The sequence below is a fragment of the Camellia sinensis genome, chromosome 2 (assembly GCF_055761805.1).
Source record: "Camellia sinensis isolate YWXY chromosome 2, ASM5576180v1, whole genome shotgun sequence".
In the NCBI taxonomy this organism is placed as follows: domain Eukaryota; kingdom Viridiplantae; phylum Streptophyta; class Magnoliopsida; order Ericales; family Theaceae; genus Camellia; species Camellia sinensis.
Genome location: NC_138962.1, coordinates 156,667,334 through 156,692,492, shown reverse-complemented (window position 1 = coordinate 156,692,492; position 25,159 = coordinate 156,667,334). Strand labels below are relative to the sequence as shown.

General features: G+C 38.7%; 1 protein-coding gene and 1 pseudogene across 4 annotated transcripts; both read left to right on the top strand.

Moving 5' to 3' along the window:
• Positions 1-841: 841 nt before the first annotated feature.
• LOC145820410 (uncharacterized) lies at positions 842-24,841 on the top strand. 4 transcript variants are annotated; one of them, XM_082915948.1, is made up of 11 exons: positions 842-997; positions 1,962-2,042; positions 2,493-2,520; positions 2,672-2,754; positions 20,170-20,202; positions 20,434-20,610; positions 20,845-20,925; positions 21,026-21,071; positions 23,909-23,969; positions 24,291-24,357; positions 24,524-24,841. In XM_082915948.1, exons 6-11 carry the CDS (start codon positions 20,604-20,606, stop codon positions 24,556-24,558), a joined length of 297 nt encoding a protein of 98 aa, XP_082772074.1. In that variant the 5' UTR covers positions 842-997; positions 1,962-2,042; positions 2,493-2,520; positions 2,672-2,754; positions 20,170-20,202; positions 20,434-20,603; the 3' UTR covers positions 24,559-24,841. The 4 variants fall into 4 exon arrangements, 2 of the variants coding, with proteins under 2 accessions (XP_082772074.1, XP_082772073.1); XR_014361897.1 differs by lacking the exons at positions 842-997; positions 1,962-2,042; positions 2,493-2,520; positions 2,672-2,754; positions 20,434-20,610 and adding an exon at positions 2,785-5,695 and having other exon boundaries at positions 24,188-24,357; XR_014361896.1 differs by lacking the exons at positions 842-997; positions 1,962-2,042; positions 2,493-2,520; positions 2,672-2,754; positions 20,434-20,610 and adding an exon at positions 2,802-5,695 and having other exon boundaries at positions 21,019-21,077; positions 23,915-23,969; positions 24,188-24,357.
• Positions 13,170-13,551, top strand: LOC145820411 (heat shock cognate 70 kDa protein 1 pseudogene; annotated as a pseudogene).
• Positions 24,842-25,159: the final 318 nt, after the last annotated feature.

Here is a 25,159-nt window from a genome sequence, read left to right as displayed (position 1 = left end):
AAAGTATATATATATATATATATTAAAAGAAAAAAAAGTAGCAATTTGTTTGGTTTCATTTTTCTGAAAATAGTTTTCAGAAAATTCTACTTTCTTATTTTTCATATTTTTTTGTTTTTACTGTTTTTTTAAAATATTTTAAGTAATTTTTTTTTTAATTTTTAGACACACTTAACTAAATACACATAAAAAGTATAATTTTGTGAAAAAATCTTTTAAAAATTCAATAACTATCAAAAATACAAAAAAAAAAAATGAAAATTTAGTATGTTTTTCGTATTTTTATGTATTTGTTAATTTTTTAAAATATTTGTTCACAAATTTTTTACTTTTTAGATACATCTAGGTAAGGTACATCTAAAAAAGTAAAAAAAAAATGCTTAAAATTTTAAAAATATTCAGTAAAAACAAAAAAACACGAAAAATAAAAAACTCAATTTTTAAAAAACTTAATTCAGAAAACTCAAACCAAACACACTAATATTTTTTTGGGAAAATTACATACAATTCATAGATTTTGGCCATTATAACAAAATAAACTATGAGTTTTCAATTTTATCAATTTAATACAAATGTTTAAAATTGTTTTCAATCTAAATATTTGTTTATTTTCTTTAAGTAAAACTTATAGAAAAAAATATTTTAATCATTAAAATAAATGAAAAAAGATATTTTCGACATTTCATGTATACTTATATTAAGTTTAATGGTTATAAAAAAAAATTGAATTAATAAAATTAAAAATTTATTTGATTATAAGTCAATTTTTGAGTTTTTTTTTTTATAAAGGAATTTTCCATATTTTTTCCTTTTAAAAACACATTTTATTTTTATATTTTCTACTAAAAATATCCGAAAATATACCTCGGTTCTGTCTACTCTCTTCTGCTCAATAAGGTTTTCTCGAATACATATTTACAATCGAATTTCTCTCAAGAAAAAGTGTAAATTAGCTTCAGATTCTATTCCAATTCCAATATCTCATCCCAGCAAAAATGTAAGCTCAATTCTCTCCATACTCTTATTTCATGCACATCCATGTATATTGATGCTGTTTCAAACAATGATGCTTAAAATCATGAACACCTGTCCTTCTTATGTCTTTTACTGAGAGTATTTGGGCAAAGTTGCTTAGATTGAATCATATTTACAGTGATCCTTTAGGTTGGTCCTGTAATAACAGCATTCTGAGATGCACTATGTTCAAGTTTCTTTGGCTTGTATTCTATAAAAACATATAGGGTTGTTACTCAGGAACTTGTACAAAAATACGAAATGAAAGGAACATAGGAGTTTGTCGCCAGGAATTTAGAACCTATCTCAAAATACCCCTAGAGGGGGATAAGGCTAACCAGAGCGAAAAGGGTTTTTCATGAGATGGGAAATGAAAATTATTAGCCCCACACGAGGTTTGCGAATAAGTGATTGTCTGATAATGAGCAAGGATATCCGTCTTTCTGCTAAACAGGATGTATTGAACTCATAATTCATTACATACTTTTTATGAATGTCAACTAAATATTGTAAGTGAATTGCTCCAAGTTTGGGTAGAAAGGAATAGAAGAGTTTTTGCTCAGAAATTTAGACATCAAGATGTGATTGTGGCTGAAATGGTTAAGGATATTAGAGCTAGAGCTAGAGCTAGAGCTAGCTCAATGAGGGGAGTTAAGAATTCTTTGCAAAATTGGCAAGTTTGTATGTATTGGGGTTTGCCTTGCTCTATGCTACAATCATAAAGCTTAGTCCCTGTATTTGTTTTGGTTCTATAGTTCTTTTTTTTTTTTTTTTTGGGCTTGTTGTCTGACATGGTTTAGTGTATGGGTTTGTTTTGTTTTGTTTTGAAGTGCTGGGATGTGCCCCTTGTTTGTTTTGTAATGGTGTTTTCTTGTGATATAAAATTTAAAGTTACCAAAAAAAAAAAAAAATGATGCTTAAAATCAACTGTGTTTGTTTGTATGCAGGCTGCTGGAGTTGACAACACTTTTCGGAGGAAGTTCGATAGAGAAGAGTATTTGGAACGTGCTCGTGAGCGCGAACAAAAGGTTCTTTGTCTCCCAGAACTTATTTGATCACTGTATTAATTTTTTTTGGGCAAATTATACCGATATTTCTTATGTGAAAGCCTTTGTGTCATTTTAGATTGGTTCTTATAATTTCAATTGGCTCGATTTTGACCTTGATTTATGATTTCGTCTCCATTTGGTCCAATGGATTACAATTGTTTTTTCAATGGAAAATGCGCATATAAGCGGCATGTGTTATGCTTTTGTAGCCAAAATTGTAAATTTGTCCAGTGAGTTAATCTCAACCAACTTAGTGACCATTTTCCTTCAAAAACCCTAATCGGCATTGTCAATTAGACTAAATTGACACAAAATCTAAAATTAAGGTCAAAATCAAGTGAATTGAAATTATAGGGACCAAAATGACACAAGGGGCAATTTGTTTTTTTAATTTGTCTAATTAATGGGTTGATTTTTGTTGTAATATAGGAGACAGAATCTCGGTCTTAATCCAAATGTAAGTGAATTTAACTAATAGTTATATATTCAATTTTTGAATTTGAAATGATGGTTGATTTATAGTTGATCCTCTATGCATATGCATTGTGTGTACTTATTAAGTCTTGACTGCATGGAAGTTTTATTTGATGGGTTTGCATCTTTTGCAGCAATAGGTCCCCCAATACAAAGGAAATCTTTGAAACACAGGGATTATGAAGTGGACCTTGAATCTCGTTTGGGAAAGACTCAGGTTGACAACTTTGTTTTAATTTATGTCAGCCTTCCATTGTAGTTGCTGATGAATAGTTAATTTCAATTGGCATGTTAAATGGCATATGCTATTGTTAGAAACTAGATTTTTTTTTTTTTTTTTGATAAATAACCAAATTTTATTAAAAAGCATCAAGATGATGCAAAGAATACAAAAAAGGAAGCCATAGAGGCTTCACAAACAAACGAACTAACAAATCAAATCTTCCACAAATTCGACAAAAGCCAAAATATCCGGATCAACCGATCTAGTCACCCAACCATACAAAATCGTAAGAAGCCGCCGTTCTAACCAAAGGACTGAATGAGACAGCCCCTGAAAAACGCGGCTATTTCGCTCCAACCAAACCAACCATAGAATACAATGAGAAGCAAGCATCCACGCCTTCCGACGTCTCCTTCCAACACTACCCTCCGCCCAACTATGCAGGATTGCTTGAACCGACGCTAGCTGCACCCAAGCCAAACCAAAAGTCGCAACAACTAACATCCAAAGGTGAGAAGATACCGGGCAATGAATGAGTAAATGATCCACCGACTCTGCAGCACCACAACACAAAAAACACCAATTAACCAATATGTGGTCACGACGAATTAAATTATCCAAAGTCAAAACACGGCCCAACATAGCCGTCCACACAAAAAAGGCCACCTTAGATGGCATACCCGAAACCCAGACACACTTCCAAGGAAAAGCAACCTCCTCCACATGAGCAAGCACACGATAATAAGAAGAAACAGAAAAAGTCCCCTTAGCCCCAGGACATTCCCAAACCAAAGAGTTCTGTCCATCCTCTCCCACTCTCAACTCATATAAAAAAGCCAACAACTCCACCAACTGACCTTGCTCCCAATCTTGAATAGCACGGCGCAGGCCCACATTCCAAAAAGTCGAAACCCCCTGGCCAGACCACACAGCACCCACCAAAACCTCAGCATCAATGGCAATTTCAAAAACCAAAGGGAACCGCTCTTCTAAAGTGAGATCACCACACCACCGATCGCGCCAAAATCGAACCCTATCCCCTACCCCAACCTTGAGCTTGACCCGCTTCCAAAACTCCTTTCACCCCAACCAAATCCCCTTCCATAGGCCAAAACCATCACCCCGAACACCACCCGCCATGCCCCGCACCAAACTTTGCTACCACTACCCTTCTCCAGAAACGATCATGCTCTGCCACAAACCGCCACAACCATTTCCCCAATAGGGCTATATTGAACAAGACCAGCCTTCGAATCCCCAAACCCCCCTGCACCTTGGGATGACAAATCCGATCCCAGGCCACCAAATGATAATGGGAACCCTCCCCCCCAGAACCCCACAAGAAATCCCTCTGCAACTGCTCTATTCGCTTGGCTACTGACACCGGGATCACATGGACGGACATAAAATATGTCGGGATGGAAGATAGAACACTTTTAATCAACGTAAGTCTCCCTCCTTTTGATAAATATTGCCGTTTTCATCCTGCCAATTGCCGCTGCACACGGTCCACCACCCTATCCCACACCCCTTTAGCCTTAAAAGACGCCCCCAAAGGTGATCCCAAATACGTAATTGGCAAATTTGCCACCTTACACCCGAGAATGGCTGCCAACACCGGAATCGTAGCCACCTCCCCCACTAGAATCAGTTCTGACTTTGCTAAGTTCACCCGAAGACCTGAGACGGCCTCAAAACACAATAACACATATCTCAAATACACAATTTGATCCATATCCGCATCGCAAAAAATAAGTGCATCATCTACGTAGAACAAATGGGAAACCGACAAATTAGCAGGATCCTTTCCCACCGCAAATCCCTGCAGCCGTCCTCCCTGCATCGCTCTAGATAACAACCGCCCCAGCGCTTCTATCACCAGTATAAACAATAAAGGAGATAAAGGATCTCCTTGCCGGAGCCCCCTATAAGTAGGAAAGAAACCCACTGGAGACCCATTCACAAGAACTGACATCCGCACCGTGGAAATACAAATTGGATCCAACGCCTCCACCGAACCCCAAAACCGAGTCTGTCCAACATATATAGTAAAAACTTCCAATTAACATTATCATTAGAAACTAGATTTGATTAGTTTCTTATTGTAATGGTTGTTTGAATGCATGTTTCAAATCCATAGAACTGACAAGGACATGGATTTATCTTCTGCTGTTTAATTGATTGATTTTTATTTTATATTCCTTTTGCAATAACTTGAGAAGTGAAATGTAAGAGCAGTGCAGCGATGGGGTTATTTAAGCCTTTGTAGACATAAATTGTGGAGAACTTTATGGTAGGCACCAGATCCTGCAAATCAATTAAGTGTGCATGAAAACCAAAAAGACAACAAGAAAGACAATTGAAATTGAGTGAAGAGGAAAAAAAAGAAAAAGAAAAAAAGAAGAAAGAATATTGATTTTGAAATATAATTCATTAAGTAAGGCGTGTTATATTTACGATTACAAACATCACTAAAACATTTACTAAATGTGCTATAATTATGAACTTAAGATATGATCAATGGGAAAAGAAATGGTTAATTTTTTCAATGACTAATAACCTACAACTACAAATAAAGGCCTATTTGGATTTGAAACTATTAAAATTACACCACTCCAGCTTTTATAATTGGTTACAAATCGGTTGATAAAATGTTAACTTCGAGAGGAAATGGACAGGTATGGAGGAAGGGTGAGAACTGAGGTTCATCCTTGGCAATGACAATGTGACAAGCAAAGGAAAGGGCAACAAGCCATGCCGAAAAAGCTTCTAATCACTGGCATTGGCAACATCAACTTGATTAAGAGAGGTTGGGAGACAAAGATGGAATGAATGAAGAGAGGAAGTGCAAGAGAAGTAATAAAGAGAGTTACAGACTCCACCATTACAATTTCCCCCAATTATGCAACCGATGTCCCTAAAGTGTTAGGAATAGGTATAAAAAAGAAAATTCATAGATCCTAGTCCTTGGTTTCTCATAGCTAATGTGTCATGATCTTGTGTAGCTTAAGAGACATGTGCCTAGCACGTGATTGCTTCGATTCGTTGTGGACACATCCCACCCATAAGCTTATAAATATGCCAAAAACAACTAACAGAAGTTAACAAGCTATTACTCATTTCCAAAACAAATGAAATAAACCAAGTTTGCAAATATAGGCTGCATCATAGGACTTGTTATCAGATTTTGTAGTAGATATCTTTGAAGTTAGAAGATGTATTCTGACCCTATTCTCTATTGACATGCAAATAAGAAATCATACAATTTGAGCACTGACTTCAATTATTTGTTGATTGAGTATTTTATTCTTGTCCATGCGGATTGCTGAATGCACATAATGATTCTTTTGGAAAACTAGCTCTTTGATTTAGCATGCATTCTTTTTTGGAAAACTAACAAATGGTGATATTGTTAGTTTGTTGAAACAATTTTTCTGGGTTTTAAGCCATTTTAGTGGCATCAAGTAGGAGAAAATCTTGTGGCATCAACTTGAATGTCATAGACTCATACTTGCTTCTTAAGCAACAATATGTACTTTGGTTGGCTCCTACTTGGAGAAGAGGAAATCAGTTTCAATATTCACGCCTCTCATAGGTTCAGGCATGGATGATGATGAGGACCAGTGTTATTAAAGGTGATAGGTGCACCAAGGCGCCAAGGTCTCCTAGGGCCTAGGCTCAAGGTGTAAGGCAAGGCGTAGGCTTCACTGAAGTGAGGCGCACCTTGTACGTAAAAAAATATATAATTTAATATAACTAAATTATTTAGGGTTCAACATAAGCATAATAATATCTTAAACATTTAAAAATATATATACCAACAAATACTACTATTTTAAAATAGACAAATGAACAATATTTCAAAATTTAACATAAAATATGATTAAAATGAGAGGAGAGAAGAAGAATAAGAAGGGAAGGGGGGGGGGGAGGGAATAGACCAGTCTAAAGAATGATGAGAAAGAAAAGAAGACTAGAGAATAAGCATAAGAAGATGGAAGATGGAAGATGAAGAAGGCAACATCATCACAACCATGTGAAGAAGAAAATAGCAACGTAGAGGAGAAAAATAGAGAAGACAATAATATAGACAAGAAGAAGAGAAGAGAATGAAATAGAAACATAAGAAAAGAAGGGAAAAAAAAGACAACGTGAAGAAGAATTTTTGGATTTGCTGGATTGGATAATGAAGGCATGCAGTATAGTAAAGTCTTCTTCAGAAATTAGGAATTATGGCTAATTTTTATTTTATTATTGATTTATGGTTGAATGCCCAATGTATTGGCATATGTAAGAAGGGTAGAGATCTTTTGTAGCTGCATCATCTTAAATCAATGATCAGATTTTAAACAAAACCAATTAAAGCAATAATAAAAAAAACCCTCAAGACTTGGGCCTTATTGCTCCTTGGACCAGTTGTGTGCCTTATTGAAGCCTGGGCTGGAATACTACAAAGCACAAACCTTGGACCTGGATGGGACTTGGGCCTAGGCGCACGCCTAGGCGCACCTTATTGAAGTCACTTGGTTTGGAACACTATAAGGCGCAAACCTTAGGCTTGGATGGGACTTGAGCCTAGGCGCCCTTTTAATAACACTGATGAGGACAACTCCCATCTCTTAAGAGTGAACCCAATAACTAGAGTCTTGATTCTAACAGAGTGGAATTCATTTCTTCCACCTATCACCAAAACCCCTTAAACAACAAAGTCCAAGAAACCACAGCCCACATGATCATATGCTTTTTCAAAATCGACTTTAAAAATGATACCCTCCTTATTAGTGCTATATTCGTTTATCACCTCATCAACTATCAAAGCTACATAATTTGACTACTTTTAGCAAAAGCCCCTTGAGAAGGAGTAATGGTGCCCCCTAACACTAATCTCAACCTGTTTTACAATACTTTTGCCAATATTTTATACAAAGCGGTAACTAAGCTAGTTGGCCTAAAATCAGCGATCTTAAAAGAATTTTCGTTCTTAGGAATGAAGCATATAAATGCAATATTTGTACAAGCGTTAACAATCCCATTCTCAAAAAATGCTGCAAAAACTCTCATCTGATCATTCTTTGCAACCTCCCAACAATCCTGAAAAATGGCCATAGTAAAGACATTGGGGCCCTGAGAGTTGACCCTCTCACACCAAACTGGCCATAGTAATCTCTACTTCATTAAAGGCCTCTCTAAGCATCCAAACTTACTATCATCAACTATCATCAACAGGAGACATCTCTAAACCTGAGATACCTAGCCCATTAGCCCCACGCTAAGAGTACAACCTTATATAGAAAGAAAAGATCGCATTGATAATTTGATCTTCCCTCTCCGCAATTGACGTTAACCTTTTTATAACTTCTTTTTTTTTTTTCTTTCCTATTTGCATTATGAATCAACTTAGAATTGTTATCTCCTTCAACCACTTGATCTTGGCTTTTTGGCTCCAAGAGATTTGCTCCCTACACACAAATTTCTCAAATTTGATCTTCAACTACATTTTTTCCCTCCTAAGAGCTTCATTGAGGCTCCCCTCACCTCAAGATCATCCATCTTATCAATCATCTTCAAAACCTCATTCTAACCACTCTCAAGTCCCCAATTTAAACCTTCAGCTTAGACATATTGTAGCACATGAATATAATTGTCTACATATGGGCATGAAACTCTTGATCTTGGCTTTTTGGCTCCAAAAGATTTGTTTGCAACACACAAATTTCTCAAATTTGATCTCCAAAACCATTTTTTTCATTCTAAGAGCCTCATCGAAGCTCCCCTTGCCTCAAGATTATTTTTTTTGATCAACAACAAAATCTTTATTGATAAAACTGAAAAAGGAGGGAAGAGGATGAGGCATCCTCTAAATACAAAACAATGAAAAGACAACAAGAAAAAGTCCCTAATTGACTAAAAACAAGCAAAAGCTTACAAAGCACACACCGCCAACCAATCTCTAGCTAACAAAAAGAGTGGAACCCCCTTAAATAAAGAGTTCCCCGACGCCCAAAAAGAAGATAAGTGACAAACATGATCCCATAAACAGTCCACCTCCCGAAACTTATCTTCAATCAACCTCTGATTTCGCTCCCACCATAGCACCCAAAAAGTTGCAAAGACAGCACAAGTCCATAAAATTTTGGCTCTCTTCGATTCTCCAAATGTATGAAAATCAATTAAGAGCATATGCACACTCCTTTTTGGGGCCACCCACATACCATTTCCAACACAAAACAATCTATGTCATAAATTCAAAGCTATTGGACAATGCAAGAATAAATGATCCACGGATTCCCCGCTCTTACAACACAGAATGCACCACTGAGGATTTAAAAAACGATTGGGTCTCATTTTTTGCAATGTATCATTTGTCAAAATTCCCCCATGAACCAAGGCCCACATGAACACCTTTACCTTTAAGGGAGCACAAGCCTTCCAAACTTTTTTACAAAAAGGAAATTGAGGGATTTGAGGATTATCGATGATGTAATAAAAAAAAGACTTACAAGAAAATATTCCGGACGAATGAAGTGCCCAAACCCTCTTGTCCTTCAAAAGAGGAGATAAAGAAAAGTGATCAATTCTAGATAATAAAGAAACCAACTGTGAAGCCTCCCTATCATTAAGATTTTTAGAAAAATCAAAATTCCAAGCAATTGGAGCTAAGAGAGAGCAAGCCATGGAAGCAATTGAAGAACTATGAGAACGAGCCACGCGATAAAGATGCGGAAAATCCGCAGCAAAAGAAGATTGACCCATCCAAACATCCTCCCAAAACCGAACAATTTCCCCATTACCCACCCTTACAGAAAGATGTCGAGACCAACACGTGAAAATTTGAGAAATTGACTTCCAAGGAGCACGGCAACTACCCCTTAAAACCACTCGTGAATCCCTACCATTGTCTTGAATCCCGTATTTGCTTCTTATAACCGAATGCCATAGTGAATCAATCTCCAGTGGAAATCTCCATAACCACTTGCCAAGAAGGGCCAAGTTCCTAGCTACAATGTTACCGATAGCCAAACCCCCTTTCTCCTTAGGTAACGACACCACCTTCCAATTTACCAAATGATCCTTTTTCCCCTCATCCTTACCTTCCCAAAGAAAATCCCGCATTAACTTTTCTATCGACCTTGCCACCTTAACCGGAATCTTGAACAAAGATAAATAATAGATAGGAATTCCGCTCAAAACAGTCTTAACCAAAGTGTACCTTCCCCCTCGAGAAAATAAAGCCTTACTCCAACCTTCCAACCTTTTGCCAATCTTTTCCATTACTGGAGTCCAAAAAGCTTCATTTCTAGGATTACTCCCCAATGGGAGACCCAAATACTTAATCGGAAGGGACTCCGTACCACAACCTAAAAGAGACGCCCTACTTTGAAGTTGATCTTGCTGCATATTAATTCCCAACACACTACTTTTTTCCAAATTAACCTTGAGCCCCGAAATAAGCCCAAAAATTCTCAAGATCGAATAAAGGTTAAGTATCTGATTTTCATCCTCCGTGGAAAAAAATATAGTATCATCCTGTAAGAATTTATGTATTATTGATTGATTGATTGATTTGTGTTATATATATTACAATGATTCATGATTCCTATATATAGAAGAGGGTGAGCGTGTAATAGGTAAGGAGTAGGTGAAGTGGAGGTGGTAGTGGTGTAGTGGGTTAGGTTTAGTGGAGTAGGTGAGGTGGTAGTGGTGTAGTGGGTTAGGTTTAGTGGAGTAGGTTTAAGTGGGTGAAGTAGGTGATAGGTTTTAACAGCCCCCCGCAAACTCAAGGGGGATAGGAACTAGCCAACTTGAGTTTGGAGAGAGTTACAAAACAAGAAAATACATAAAAATAAAAGAGGATAAGAGACACTGTATGGTCGTGTCAGACCATTGGTGAAGACACTGGATGGTGGTGTCATAACGTTGTAGAGGACACTGTATGGGGGTGTCATAACCATGTAGAGGACACTGTATGGTGGTGTCATAACGGTGTAGAGGACACTAGATGGCGGTGTCAGACCGATGTAGAAGACAGTTTATGGGGTCATGTCGGATAACGGTGTAGAGGACACTGGATGGCGGTGTCAGACCGATGTAGAAGACAGTTTATGGGGTCATGTCGGACCGTTGTAGCAGACAATGTTCTGACAGTTGTTGTGACAGTTTACAGAGTCTTGCTGGACCCTGGTAGAAACTAACCGGAATCAATGTCGGGACAGTTTACAGAGTCTTGTCGGACCCATAAAGGAGCTAACCGGAATCAATGTCGGGACAGTTTACAGAGTCTTGTCGGACCCATGAAGGAGCTAACCGGAATTAATGTCGGGACAGTTTACAGAGTCTTGTCGGACCCATGATGGAGCTAACCGGAATCAATGTCGGGACAGTTTACTGAGTCTTGTCGGACCCTTAAAAAGTCGCACCCTCAAAAGGTGTGCCTAATCTTTCAAAAGGCGTGCCATCAAAAGGCGTGCCCAATCCATAAAAAGACGTGCCATCAAAATGCGTGCCCAATCCATAAAAAGACGTGCCATCAAAAGTTGCGCCCTCAAAAGGCGCGCCTACTTCATCAAAAGTCGTGCCCGACAGAAAGCGTCGAGCCATCAAAAGGTGAGCCGGAGACGCGGCGAGGCACGTGAGCGACAGAGCGGCGTGTCGGCCGCGTCGTTAGTGTCAATATAAACCAATGCGGAGGCGGAGGAAACCAAACCAGACTGAAACCTCTGAACTTGTCATTCTGAAACAATCTGTAAATACTCTGTATCCAACCCTTCTCGGAAACACTCAGCAACCCAAAAAAACATGGCCTCTTCTTCCCGTTCAGCTACCCAGAACATGGCCTCATCTTCCCGTGGTTTGCTCACTCTCTTTCCCGACCTCAACGAGTCAACAGGAGAGATAACAGGTGCGGTGGCCCGTGAACCTCAACCAAACACCTCTGGTTTTGCTCCGTTGAACTTTCCGATGCGGTCGGTGGAGCAAAAAATGGCGGTGCAAACTGATATTGAGGCCAATCAGTATACTCTGAAGTCATGTGTGGAAACCATGACTGCGGTCACAAACCTGTCGCACCGGCTGCAGAGCAGGACAAATGAGGTGCAACAGTTAAACTCCCAGCTGGCTCTGCTCCAACGCATGTATAAGGATGCGCGAGCAGAGATAAGTGTGCTAAAAGCGGAAAATAAGGAGCTGAAGCGGAAGGCCACCGTGATGTGCCGTTTTGGAGGTCCGCCATATTCTGTAGTGGAGGAGCAGGGAGGTGTGATCATGCCCAGTGGAGTGGGAAAAACGGAGGCAGCACCGTCAAGGGCCGCCCAGGACGGAGGCAAAAAGAAAAGACCGGCGGCAGAGTAGAGAAGAAAAATCCCACTGTGGGTGTGGTAGTGTTGTTTTTGTTTGTGTGTTTTTTTTTTTTTTTTTGTGTAAAAGTGTGATCGGGGTTGATCCCCTGATATGAATAAAATGACAAGGTGGTGGCATGTTGTGGGTGTTATTTTGTGGTGTTGTTTTGTTTAATAAGAAAAATAAAATAAAAGAAAACAATGGATAAAGAAAATAGAGAAAAATAGTTGTGGATGGGTGATAAGAAAAACAGCGGTGTGTTTTTGTTTGTTTTTTTTTTTTTTTGTTTTTTTTTTGGTGGAATATAAAATAAATAATAATAAGAGAATGGAAAACGGGTGATGCTCACTAACAAGGGATAGGGAAAATATATTATAATAAAAATATATATATATATATATATATTAAAACAAAAGAAAAGGGGGAAAGAACGTGGGTGGAATAAATTAAGAGAAAGGAGAGATATGATTAAAGTGAGTTTGAAAGTGGAAAAAGATGAGAGAGAGGGAGATTGAGTGGGTGCATGATGATGATGTTGGGTCCATGGAGAGAGAGAGTCTGATTTTTGTTTTTTTATTTTGTAAGTAAGAACCGATTCCAAGAACCCAATTCCCTTTTCTCTTTCTCTCTCTCATTCCAAGAACCCAATATTCCCTTTTCTCTGTCGCTTTCTCACTTTCAAGATATTCCCACTTGTTTCTTCACCTTCCACCCAAAAAAAAAAGTCTCATAGAGAGAGAAAGAAGTCTCATCGAGTTGAAGCCGAGGATCAGAGGCTGCCGCACAAAGTAGCAGAGGCAGTCGGCACCGCTGTTGTCGAAAAGCAAATTGAAGATATCGCAGCACTGAGAGGATGTGGAAACTGGGAACTTCTCTTGGGGGAGTGAGGCTGTGACACGAAAGACTCGTCTTTTGGATGTGGTTTATAATGCATCAAATAATGAGTTGGTTCGTACCCAGACATTGGTGAAGAGTGCAATTATTCAGGTTGATGCAGCTCCATTTAAGCAATGGTATCTTCAGCACTATGGAGTTGACATTGGTCGCAAGAGGAAAACTACTGTTGCTGCCAAAAAAGAAGAAAGTTTGAGGCTAAGAATGCATTGGAAAACTATGCCTACAACATGAGGAACACCATTAAGGATGAGAAGATCAGTTCCAAGCTTGGCCCAGATGACCAGAAGAAGATTGAAGCTGCCATTGAGCAGGCAATTCAGTGGTTGGATGCGAACCAGCTTGCTGAGTCGGACGAGTTTGAGGACAAGATGAAGGAGCTGGAAGGCATCTGCAACCCCATCATTGCCAAGATGTACCAGGGTGCCGGTGGTGCTGCTATGGATGATGATGATGCTCCTCCTGCTGGAGGTAGTGGTGCTGGTCCCAAAATTGAGGAAGTTGACTAAGCTCTTCAGTTTGCGTGATGGCAGGTATGTGTAGAAAATAAGCGGAATAGGTTGAAGTCCGGCGGGCGGCCAATGCGAGGTTGCCGCCCGCCGGTGAAGCGAAAAATAATAAGTGCTTAACCTTGCTCTGATACCATGTAAGAATTTATGTATTATTGATTGATTGATTGATTTGTGTTATATATATTACAATGATTCATGATTCCTATATATAGAAGAGGGTGAGTGTGTAGTAGGTAAGGAGTAGGTGAATGGTCTGGAAAGTTGACAAAATGGTGGGTATCCTTGAGTGGAGAGAGAGAGAGAGAGGAAAAAGTATGTTTGCAAACTGCCAAAAAAGAGGATCATCAGGGTGTGGGTCTGTCAGCAGAGAACAGATGGACAGCAGGACCTTTGAGATGGTTAATGCTGGACTCCATTGTTCTGTCAGAATGGCGAGACAAATGCTTCCATTGCTATTAATGTTTGGAGTGTAGGACAGAGACAGCTTCTGTGCTTGGGGAGAGTCATGCTGAAACACAGCAAGATTCTGTTTATGGACGAAGCAACGGCTTCTGTCGACTCCCAGACCGATGCTGTCATTCAGAAAATCATTCCCGAGGACTTTGTGTCGTGCACAATAATCAGCATAGCTCACAGAATACCCACAGTTATGGACTGTGACAAAGTGATGGTTATGGATGCTGGATGGGCAAGGGAATATGAAGCCCCATCTCAGTTGCTCGAGAGGCCTTCGTTATTAGCCCAGCAATACTCAGATTACTATGCATTTAGAGGCCATCAGGTGTACCAAACACCATTCAAGGAGGGGAAGAAAAGAGGGTCTGAGAAGCTTGATCAGAAGCAGGTTGTCCATAGGAAGTCCATTGATGCATTTGGACAGAGGACTTCACAGTATAGAGGTGTCACAAGGCATAGATGGACTGGTAGATATGAAGCCCATCTATGGGACAACAGTTGTAAGAAAGTTGGAAGAGGCAGGAAAGTGAAGGTATGTGTACAAAATTCCAGCGGGCAGCGAAGGCAAGGTTGCCGGCCGGCTGCCCGCCGGTGAGAAAACAAAATACGGGCCTAAATCTTATGGCTCTGATACCATGTAAGAATTTATGTATTATTGATTGATTGATTGATTTGTGTTATATATATTACAATGATTCATGATTCCTATATATAGAAGAGGGTGAGTGTGTAGTAGGTAAGGAGTAGGTGAAGTGGAGGTGGTAGTGGTGTAGTGGGTTAGGTTTAGTGGAGTAGGTGAGGTGGTAGTGGTGTAGTGGGTTAGGTTTAGTGGAGTAGGTTTAAGTGGGTGAAGTAGGTGATAGGTTTTAACACATCCGCATATTATAAATGAGTCACACTAACTCTATCCCTCCTCACCTCCAACCCCTCAACAAGACCTGTTTCTTTAGCTCTATCAACCATCCTGCCCAAAACATCCGCCACCAAAATAAAAAGAAAGGGAGAAAGTAGGTCCCCTTGTCGAAGCCCTCGCGAAGCCCTAAAACACTCCCTTGGTTTACCATTAACTATGACTGACATATTGCAAGTCGACAAACAACCCCTAATCCAAGATCTCCACCGCCCACCGTATCTTTTCTTATCCATTACAAAATCTAAAAATTGCCAATCCACATTGTCATATGCCTTTTCAAAATCAACCTTAAAAATAAGCCCCTCCCTCCCTGAACTCCTATATTCCTCCACTACTTCATTTGCCACTAAGGCAACATCTAAAATTTGTCTTCCTTTCACAAAAGCCCCCTGCACCCTAGACACCGTATCCCCTAAAGACATCCTTAGTCTTTTTGATAAAACCTTTCCCAAAATCTTATACAATGATGATGCCAAACTGATAGGCCTAAAATCTCCAATTCTAACGGCATTGACTTTCTTAGGAATTAAACAGATGAATGTGGCATTTGAGCTCAAATTAACAATCCCCGACTCATAAAATTCCAAAAACACTCTCAACAAATCCCCTTTCACCACCTCCCAACAATCTTGAAAAACAGCTATAGAAAAACCATCCGGGTCTGGAGCTTTATCTCTCTCACAATCAAAAACCGCCTCTCGAATTTCTGTTTCATCAAAAGGCCTTTCAAGCCATGTTGCAACTTCCGGATCAATGGTTCCCCATTCTAGTCCTTCAATCCCCGGTCTACTCATCTCTTCCTTCGAATAAAGTTGGGAATAAAACTCATAAATGCCACTGACAATCTGATTCTCCCTGTCCTCCACAACCCCTGGACTTGTTTCTAATCTCTTGATGAACTTCTTTTTTCTTTTCCCGTCTGCAACCTTGTGAAAAAATTTTGAACTAACGTCCCCTTTCTTCAACCATTTGATCTTTGCTTTTTGAGCCCAAAGAATTTGCTCCCTAAAAGTCAACTCCTCCAGTTTCAATCTACACTCGGATCTTTCCCTTCTCAATGACTCAACTAAACCCCCATGCGCCTCCAAATCATCTAACTCTACTATTCTACTCATCACCTCCTTTTTTGAAGATTCCAAAATCCCAAACACCTCCCTATTCCAACACTTTACCTTCTCCTTGACTATCTTCAACTTTCTCATAAATTTAAAACCTTCCCAGCCGTGACAACTAGCATTGGACCACCATTCCGCAAAATTTCGCTTAAAACATGCATGCTCCAACCACATGTTTTCAAATCTAAAAGGCGTCGGACCCCATTTTAATGGACAACTTTCGAGCACAATAGGACAATGATCTGAAACTACTCTAGGCAGCGATTCTTGTCTTAAATTGGGAAAAACCCCATCCCACCCCAAAGAATATAAAAATCTATCCAGTCTGCAGCACACCAAATTCTCTTGGAGATTAGACCAAGTAAATCTGGTATTACACAAAGGAGGATCCACCAGCTCGCACTCTCGTATAAACGAGTCAAAATCTCTCATCCCCCTAGTCGTTCTAATCCCATTAAGTTTTTCTGCGACCGTCCTAACCACGTTAAAATCCCCCCCTACACACCAATTTGGTGAACACAACCCAAATAATCCAGCTAGCTCCTCCCAAAAATCCTTTCTCCTAGAAGGCTTGTTAGGGCCATAAACCCCTGTCAACCACCACTCCGAATTATCTAAGTTCCTAAACCTAATTGATAGCGAAAACTCCCCCACTATTGTTTCACACTCAGAAACAACTCTCTCATCCCACAATATCAAAACTCCCCCTGATCGACCACTTGCAGGCAAACACACCCATCTCTTATGTCTAACCCCCCAAAGGCTTTGCATAAACCTTCTCTTGCATACTTCTACTTTAGTCTCCTGTAAAACAACAATGTCCGGTTGATGATGTCTAAGAAAATCCTTGATAACACCCCTCTTTTTTCGAGAGCCCAGACCGCTAACATTCCAACTAAAAATCTTCATAAGGAAACCTTATCTCCCCTAACCGCCCCACTTCTCCTCTCGTAATTCACTGAACTTGCTAAATTCCTTAATTCCCTTACCCCTTTTTTACTACTATCACCTTCCTTTCTAACAGCTGACCCCCTCGTGGACCTATTACTCACCCTACCCGACCCAAACATGTCCTTAATTCTAACTAATGACAACCCCATGACCTGCAATAATTGCAAAAAATGAGGAATCTCACTCTCCTCAATTGGGCAGGTTGCATACTTGCTCAACTCATTCAACCATCTTTCTGTTTCTTCCTTCTCTCCACTAAAAACCTGGCCCCCCTTGTCAAAATGATTTCTGGAAATCCTACACTGATCCACTAAAAACCTGGCCCCCCTTGTCAAAATGATTTCTGGAAATCCTACACTGATTATCATTCACCTGACCTTGAGATATAGGTGCATGTAAGGACTCAGACACTAAGGTAGACTCAATCACCGTGGCCCTCGGGATATCAGCTGTAACCTCTTGTACAGCAGTGCCAACTAATGAGACATCATGAACAGGGCAGAAGGAATTGGACTGAAGAGGCAAAGACAACCCATCCCGAACCCCATCCCCAGAAGAGAAAGAATCTGGAATAGCATGTAACCCCTCATGAAAAGATGAAACTGTTAAACCTTGGGTAATAGAAGAACTGACCTGATTCAGAGCTTCAGGAGCCTTTCCAAAATCCTCATCCAAAGTGGTACAGTCTACATTAAAAAAACGGTTGAGATCCCAGTCACTATCTACTTGCTCATCCTCACTAATTTCCCTTCAGACTTCGATTCCGAGCTTGCAGATGATCCATACTCCTCCAAATTTTGCAATACCTCGTGTATCTCAAAATGGCCCTCATCCATCTCATTAATCTGCTTTTCCGAGGTCCTTATCACCTCCATCATTTCCTGAATCCCAGTCTCTGACCTCCCATTGAATCCCTGTAAATCCCCCACGGATCTATCAACAACATCTGCCAGCCCAAAATGGATCTCCTCTGTATACATATCTCTGCGGATGGGTGACAAGAGTTGTATAGCACGATCGACTTGATCTGAGCCTTCGCATGGTGGAAATTGACTTGACTCCATCGCTGAGCAACGTTGAAGACCCTCTTCTCCATCGAAACCTGTAACCCGTTTGAACCCCGGCCCCGAAACCTCAATCGGGTTGGAAAAAGAGACCTTTGGGCCTTTAAAAACATTTGGGCCCCTTTCAAAAGGCAGCTCAGTTGTTGAATTTCCAAAAATAATTGGGCCCTTATCCTTATGAGTATGGCGAGCATGTGGGACTAAGAACTCTGGCCCACCAGCACAACTATTATCTGATACTAACAATTCGTGGGTTGAGCCCACCTCATGACCAAGCCCATTAGAATTGAAACCAAGCCCATTAAAATTAAACTTCCCAGGCTGACTTCCCCTATCGACCCTTGCAATTCCTCCATTACCTTCACCCCCCTCGAGCGTGTCACCCAACTGACTTCTCATCTCCTTCGTGCCACGTGTCGAACTTGTCCCCTGAGGCTCCTCGCCTTCCTCTTCTCCGGCGCTGGGTTCACCTGAAAATCTCCATTGCCGATGTACCTCCCATCTTCCGACAGGCTTTGACAGAGCCTTCAATCGCACTACCACCGAGATCTCGTCGAACTGAACATGAAGCTTTGCAGGTAAGAACCCATTTCCATACCCTCTAACCTTCAATCTAGCCTCGAAGAGATTTCCAAAATATTTGGTTCTGCGATCCACCTCAATCAACCCACCACACTTTGACCCAATCCATTCAAAAACTCTGTCCTTCCAAAGATTAAAAGGCAAGTCAGAGACAGAGATCCAGCCTCCATTTGAAGCGATGACAGTGTCCTTACTGAATACCTCCTCCGACCACCTATCCAGTCTGATAGCAATGCTTTTATGAAAAAAACATACTCCTTGAGCACCATAGTAATCAGCTTCCTCGGAACTTTTTGCAAAAAACAGAGCCTTATTTTGTTGGAAAGGTCTCAAAACAATTGAAGTTTTAAACGATCGATTTAATTCCTTTTCAATCTGAGCCCAGTCATCGAAGAAATCAGTTCTGGTACAGACCACCACCTTGCGCATCTCCAAAAAGAAATTATTGCCATCCGAACTATTTGATCTAGACTTTAGCACGTTAGCATATGAGGCTACTCTGTTTGCCCCTATTTTTTGAAAAATAAACCTGTTTCCCTCTAAATTTCCCCTGCAACTACTGAATACAGATTGATTATTTTTATTATGGCCCCCCTTGTTTGTAGACCTTACATTCCTTTCAACATCCGAAACCCTGATGCCTCCATGGATGATTCGTTCCAACATCTTGGCCATTGCCTGCCATCCCTGACCATCAACCCCTGCTGGAATAATGATGTTGTTGCGTTTCACCCCAGCCTCCCATTTTGACATCTCAACAAAGATACCTCCCTTGTTACTGAATTTCTGAATCCAAAAAACTGCTGAACTACTTATGTATTTGGAGAAGAAAGGTCGGTCACTATGCTGTCCCCATACCGGACGCAAAGCTTTAATGGCCCAAGAAACACCCCCCAGATCTATCTTCAAATTGTAACTCCGAAATCGATTCCTCTCAATGATCTCCACTAAACCTCCTCTGGATTCAACATCCACCTGAATGGTGATAAGCTTCTGTTCGATTCGCAACTCAGAAGCTCCCTCGCCAAATACACTCAACCTCACTCTCTCACTCATATCGCTCTTTTTAACACACTTCAACTCAATTCAACGCAACAACGCTAGTTTTGCTCAACATTTTTTAGAACTTTTGACTGTATAAGAACTTGACTAGTTGTTATGTAAACAAATTTTATGAGTCTCCGTCAAGATTATCCATCTTATCAATCATCTTCAAAACCTCATTCGAACCACTGTCAAGTCCCCAAATAAAATTTTTAGCTTAGATGCATTGTAGCACATGAATATCTGCATATGGGTATGAAACTCTTTCCTGTGGCTTTGAAGGTAAAAGTTTTGGTTTTTGCTATAAATCTTTGGATGCTATTTGAGGGATGATGGAAGTTATTATGCTCTTGGATTGTTTATCAGTTTCCTGCTGTAATAAGAGATAAGAATGGTTGTTATTTCTTTATCGACCTTAAACTATTGAAAAACCTTTGACTTCATATATTGGATATACTTGGATTCTGGCTTTTGCTATTTTCTCACATGGTTCATTATTTCTTTGTATTTACTTTAATATATGATAATCTTTTCCCTGGCAGGTTGTTACTCCAATAGCAACCCTAAACTAACAGGTATTCTCGAATCACATATTGATATAGTAATATCATATGTCTCTTCTCATTCTCTTTGTGATCTTGGATATGTAGCTTTTCATTATCCTGTAATTGTTGAATAACCATACTGCTGCTGCTGTGGCTGCTACTACTACTATTACTACTACTATCTTCTCGTTCTTTTTGTGGTCTTGGATATGTACCTTGTCATTATCTGGTAATTGTTGAATAACCATACTACTATTCCAGCCACTACTACCACCATAACAATTACTACGACTACCGCCACCACCTTCTACGACTATCATTCAAGTGTGGGAACAATGATATCATGTGAAACATTAAATGGCTTAACATCAGGGGTAAGGTGATGTCTGGTCATAGTTGGTCCACATGTGGTTCTAGACTCTGGCAACACCATGCCAGGTAATTTTTTTTTGATAAATAACCATGCCAGGCAATTTTGGTCTCATATCAACTTATGCTTAAGGATATCTAGTTTGGATTGAGACACTGGTGCTTTTTATATGTGAATGTAATATATACATCCATGGAATATTTTGAAAGCAAAGAAGAATGATTTTCTATAATTTTATCATTTGCTTCTATCCTATAATCTCTTTGCTTTGGCATTCTGTGATATAATTATATTTTTTGCAGGCAGGGTACTACTGCTCTCAGTTTGTGAATGTGTAGTGAACGATTCTGCAAACTATTTGGACCATATCAATGGGAAGAAACGTAAGTGATCCGTATGCATACTGATTCCACTAGCTTTTGTTTTTTATTTTATTGTTTTCTCTTCTTATGCTTCTTTTGATTTTATTTCTCTGGATCAAAGAGCTTTGGGCATGTCTATGCGGGTGGAACAGGCCTCTCTTGAGCAGGTACATGTTTGCAAGTAATTTAAATTTTACAATGGAATTATAGAAATATGAGAAAAGAGGAGAATAAAGAGAAGCTAATAAGTTGTTGTTAGTTGAATAAGATAATAATGAAGCTTATGAAGTGCTTACAAAAGCAATACCTTTCACTGGATAATGAGAAGTGTCATGTGGGTTATTAAAAGACAGGACACCGTAGATCTCTCACTTTAGAAACTCCAAAGAATTTGCTTGTCCTACCTCAATTAGTGAAAGTACCCATCATTGATATGCAACGATTTCCATGCTCATGTTCTATAGAGGTTTGTCACACTTTTCCTCTACCCTTGGGACAAAAATAAAAATTAAGGGACTGTTTGGTATTGTTTTCATTTTTCAATATCATTTTTTGTTTTTTGTGTTTTCGGAAACAACAACAATGAAAAGTTTGAAAACAACTATGTTTTTGGGTGCAAAATAGTTTTTTGCAATTTTAGATAATAGCTTAAAGGGAATTTTTTATTTTTTATAAAAAAAAAAGAGGGGGTTTGACCCTTGTAACAAATCAAACCTGGGATGGGAGTTTTAATTGTTTCAATTGAAACTCCATAATTTTAAATTGGGTACAATTCTAGCCTTCCGTTTATTTTTGTTAAATAAAACTAACAGAACATGAGTATTTTCGTCCATTTGTTGTAGAGAAAATTACCAATAAGTATTATTTTGCTATCAAGCTTATTAGTGAGTCCTATCAAATATCACTGTGGACAATTAGTTGTTTTTCATAACTTATTCCTAAAAAGTTCACTTCTCCTTAATGGCATGTTTTCTTCCAAATCTACCTTTCTAATTAAAATATAAATAAAAAAATTGTATAAACAATTTTAATTTACTTAAAAATTATATTTTTAATAGTAAAAATTAAACAAATTACATCAAACAAAATGATAAACAATAATTTAACATAAAAAAACTATGGCTTAAGATTCATCAATCTCTGTTGTCTTGCATTATGAAAAATATGTGGTAAACAATCCAAAAGGCCTAATTTTATTAATATTTCTCTGAGAATTGTGAGAAATAATACCATAGGAGATTCATATATTTTCCAAAGTGTGAGGTAACAAAAAATAATGAATTTTATGCCTGTGCTTTTATTTGATAGAATTTGCATATTTTTAAAATTTTTAAAAGATTTTTAAATAAATTATTTGTTTTATAAAATCATTATTCATATATTAATGTAAAGAATAAACAAGAATAAAACGTACCACAATGGGGAAATGAACTTTTTGGGAACAAGTTATAAAAAATAGGACTGAATTAATTGTCCACATTAAAATTTGATAGGACTCATTTGTAATCTTAAATGCAAAGTAGAACTTATTGGTAACTTTTCCTTTACTGTATATACAAATATATATTTTTCTTACTGTATATTATATGTACATGTATATACTCAACAACCACCAGTGCAACCACTCAACAACCCCCGTCTGCCATTGTTGGCCCCACATTCTTTGGCAAGAATGACTGTAGAAGAAAGTTGCCGCCATGTATTGTGTCCAGAGATGGAGGGTTGCTGGGGGAAGGGGGTGCCGTTTGGGAATGGAGGGGTAGTGTTGGGGATGGTTTGGGAAGAAGAGGAGGTTGATTCTCTGTAATAGGGTCTATGGTACAAATTGATTTTTATTTTATATGCATTTGAAATAACAAATAAGAGAATGACATTGACACCTGTTGAAAAAAAAAAAATCTCTGTTACTCTCTAGATGGAAATAGATGGATGGCCAAGATTGGTAAACGTAGGGGTCAAATTGAAACAATTAAAACTTTAGGGTTTGATTTGTAATTTCACCTAGCTTAAAGTGTTTCTTAAAAAATAAGGTCTTTTCAGAAAAAAAAAAATTTGCCAAACAATTTTATTTAGTTTACATTCCAAAAATGTTGGCAGTCTTCCTTAGGAAGGGGATACCTGCTGAGGTAGAATTAGCTGTTGCCTCCTTGCTGCATTCTACTGCATGTGGGCATCTTGCAACAGGCAATAATTGCTTATGAATTGAATGATAATTGGCCAAAAGTTTATCCAATTGAATGATTGTAATCCACTGCTTATAGCTTTTTTCTTGAACATTTGATATGTTCTTTCGATCTTATAAAGACAAATGAAAAAAAAAGGGAAAAGTGAGAAGCATCAGATTTGAGGGGAATAATATTTGGTTCTAGACATCAATTGTGTAATGCATGACATTCTCAATAGTCTTCGGATTATATCCATTGTCGGTCTGCATCCTAACTAGAAATTTCTTCGTGTTGTACATTTTATGTTACGAGTATAGGACACATTGTAGATAAATGGAGCTGAGTATGAATAAACAAAATAATTTGTGTATAATGGCCGCGTTTACTTGCGGGATCAAATAGTCTGGGTTGAAAATAGTTGATGGGGGTCACTTATCCCCTTTGTTTGTGCCTCCATGGGGCTTATATTGTTAGTCTGAGGATTAGGTACATGGTGGTTAAGGCTTGGTATAAAACTTGATGGCAATAAAAGTATTGGGTCCACCTCATGCCATCTCTTATCCTGCCCCAACTGAACATCGGATATGGTTAGATTAAAGAATATAATAGTTCTGGTGTTATATCTCTGGGAACATCCAATCCCTCCTAATAATCCTACTTAACAAGCAAGTGCCTGCAATATGTATACATTATGTGATGAAAAAATTCGCTACTCCCAAATGTTTCGGTTTTTTTGAAAAGCAAATTATTCATCTGGGACCCCAAGTTTCCATTTTGGGCACGAAGTTATTCATAGGGTTATAGTGTGTGCTAATACTCTAACCTTCTTGGGCTTTCAGGTATAGGAGCGATTTGAACTTCTCAAGAAGCAGAAAGATACTAGACCCTTTACTGAGCAAGGTAAGACTTGAAAATAAGAAGCAAGTATTGTGCTAGTTGGAATTTAAGGCCAGTTGAGTTCAGATGTTTAATTTTTAAGTATCAACAGTATTATTGATTGCTTAGTTGTATATCTTGTGTGTACTTCTTTAATACAATTGATAAATATTGATTGCTCAGTTGTGAACCAAAAAAGCATTATGAGTTCTCATTTCTTTGCTCAATTCTCTTATGTTCAGATTTAACTCTTTTTCTGCCTGACCTATTTCCATTGCTACGAGGATATACAAGGAAAAACTGGATTGATTCTGTTCTTTTTCTCTGGTGGATTTTGATGACCAGATCTTAAAACAGCAGCAAGAAGAGGAAGAAAGGAAGCGTCAACGTAGAGAGAGAGAAAGAGAAGAAGGTTAGTTCCAAATCTGTTTTCCCTTTTTTTCTTCCTGTTGATAAGCATAGATACACAAACTTAATGAAGGAAAAAGGAAAATTGACAAGATGCACATGCTCCAATTTATGTTACTTGAGGAGAAATATAATATGATTTTTGATTGTTGATTTGTTATATGGATCAGAAAGAGAAGGCAGCAGAGGAGGAAAACTGAGGTAGATGCCGATGTTGCAGCAATGATGGGATTTGGGGGTTTTGGTTCATCCAAAAAGTGATCTTAAGATGCTTATCCCTAGTCTAGACCTCCTGAGTTCTACTAGAAAGGGCAACTTCTCAAGTTTTTGGCTTTCCTTTCAGAATGTAACAAATAGTAACGAAAGTGTTCACATTGCTGTTGTTATAAGGTTAACTGTTGGGGCTGTATATCATTTCCAATTTTGTACATTTCATCTTACTGGATATGTTGCCAAAAATATAGATGAGCGATGATGCGCTTCTTCTCGATTGAGGTGATATTGCTTTGGAAAACACTTTTACCATTCGACTGCATTTCAATATGGTTAAGCATGCTTGTTATAACATTTGAATCTAAAGATTGAGATAAAAATTGTTGCCAAAGCTGGTAATAGCATTTTGCATTCTGGAAATTTGTTTTTGTTTTTGGTTAGATAAAGTGGCGATTATGGTTGGGGGAGAGGGGGTAAATAGAGACTTGAGCAAATTGAGATTGGAGGCCTCAATGAGCCCTAAGGTAAACATTCCAGCTGACTTCTACTGTCAGACATTAAAATATTTGTCTTAATTGAAGACAAGAAGGCAG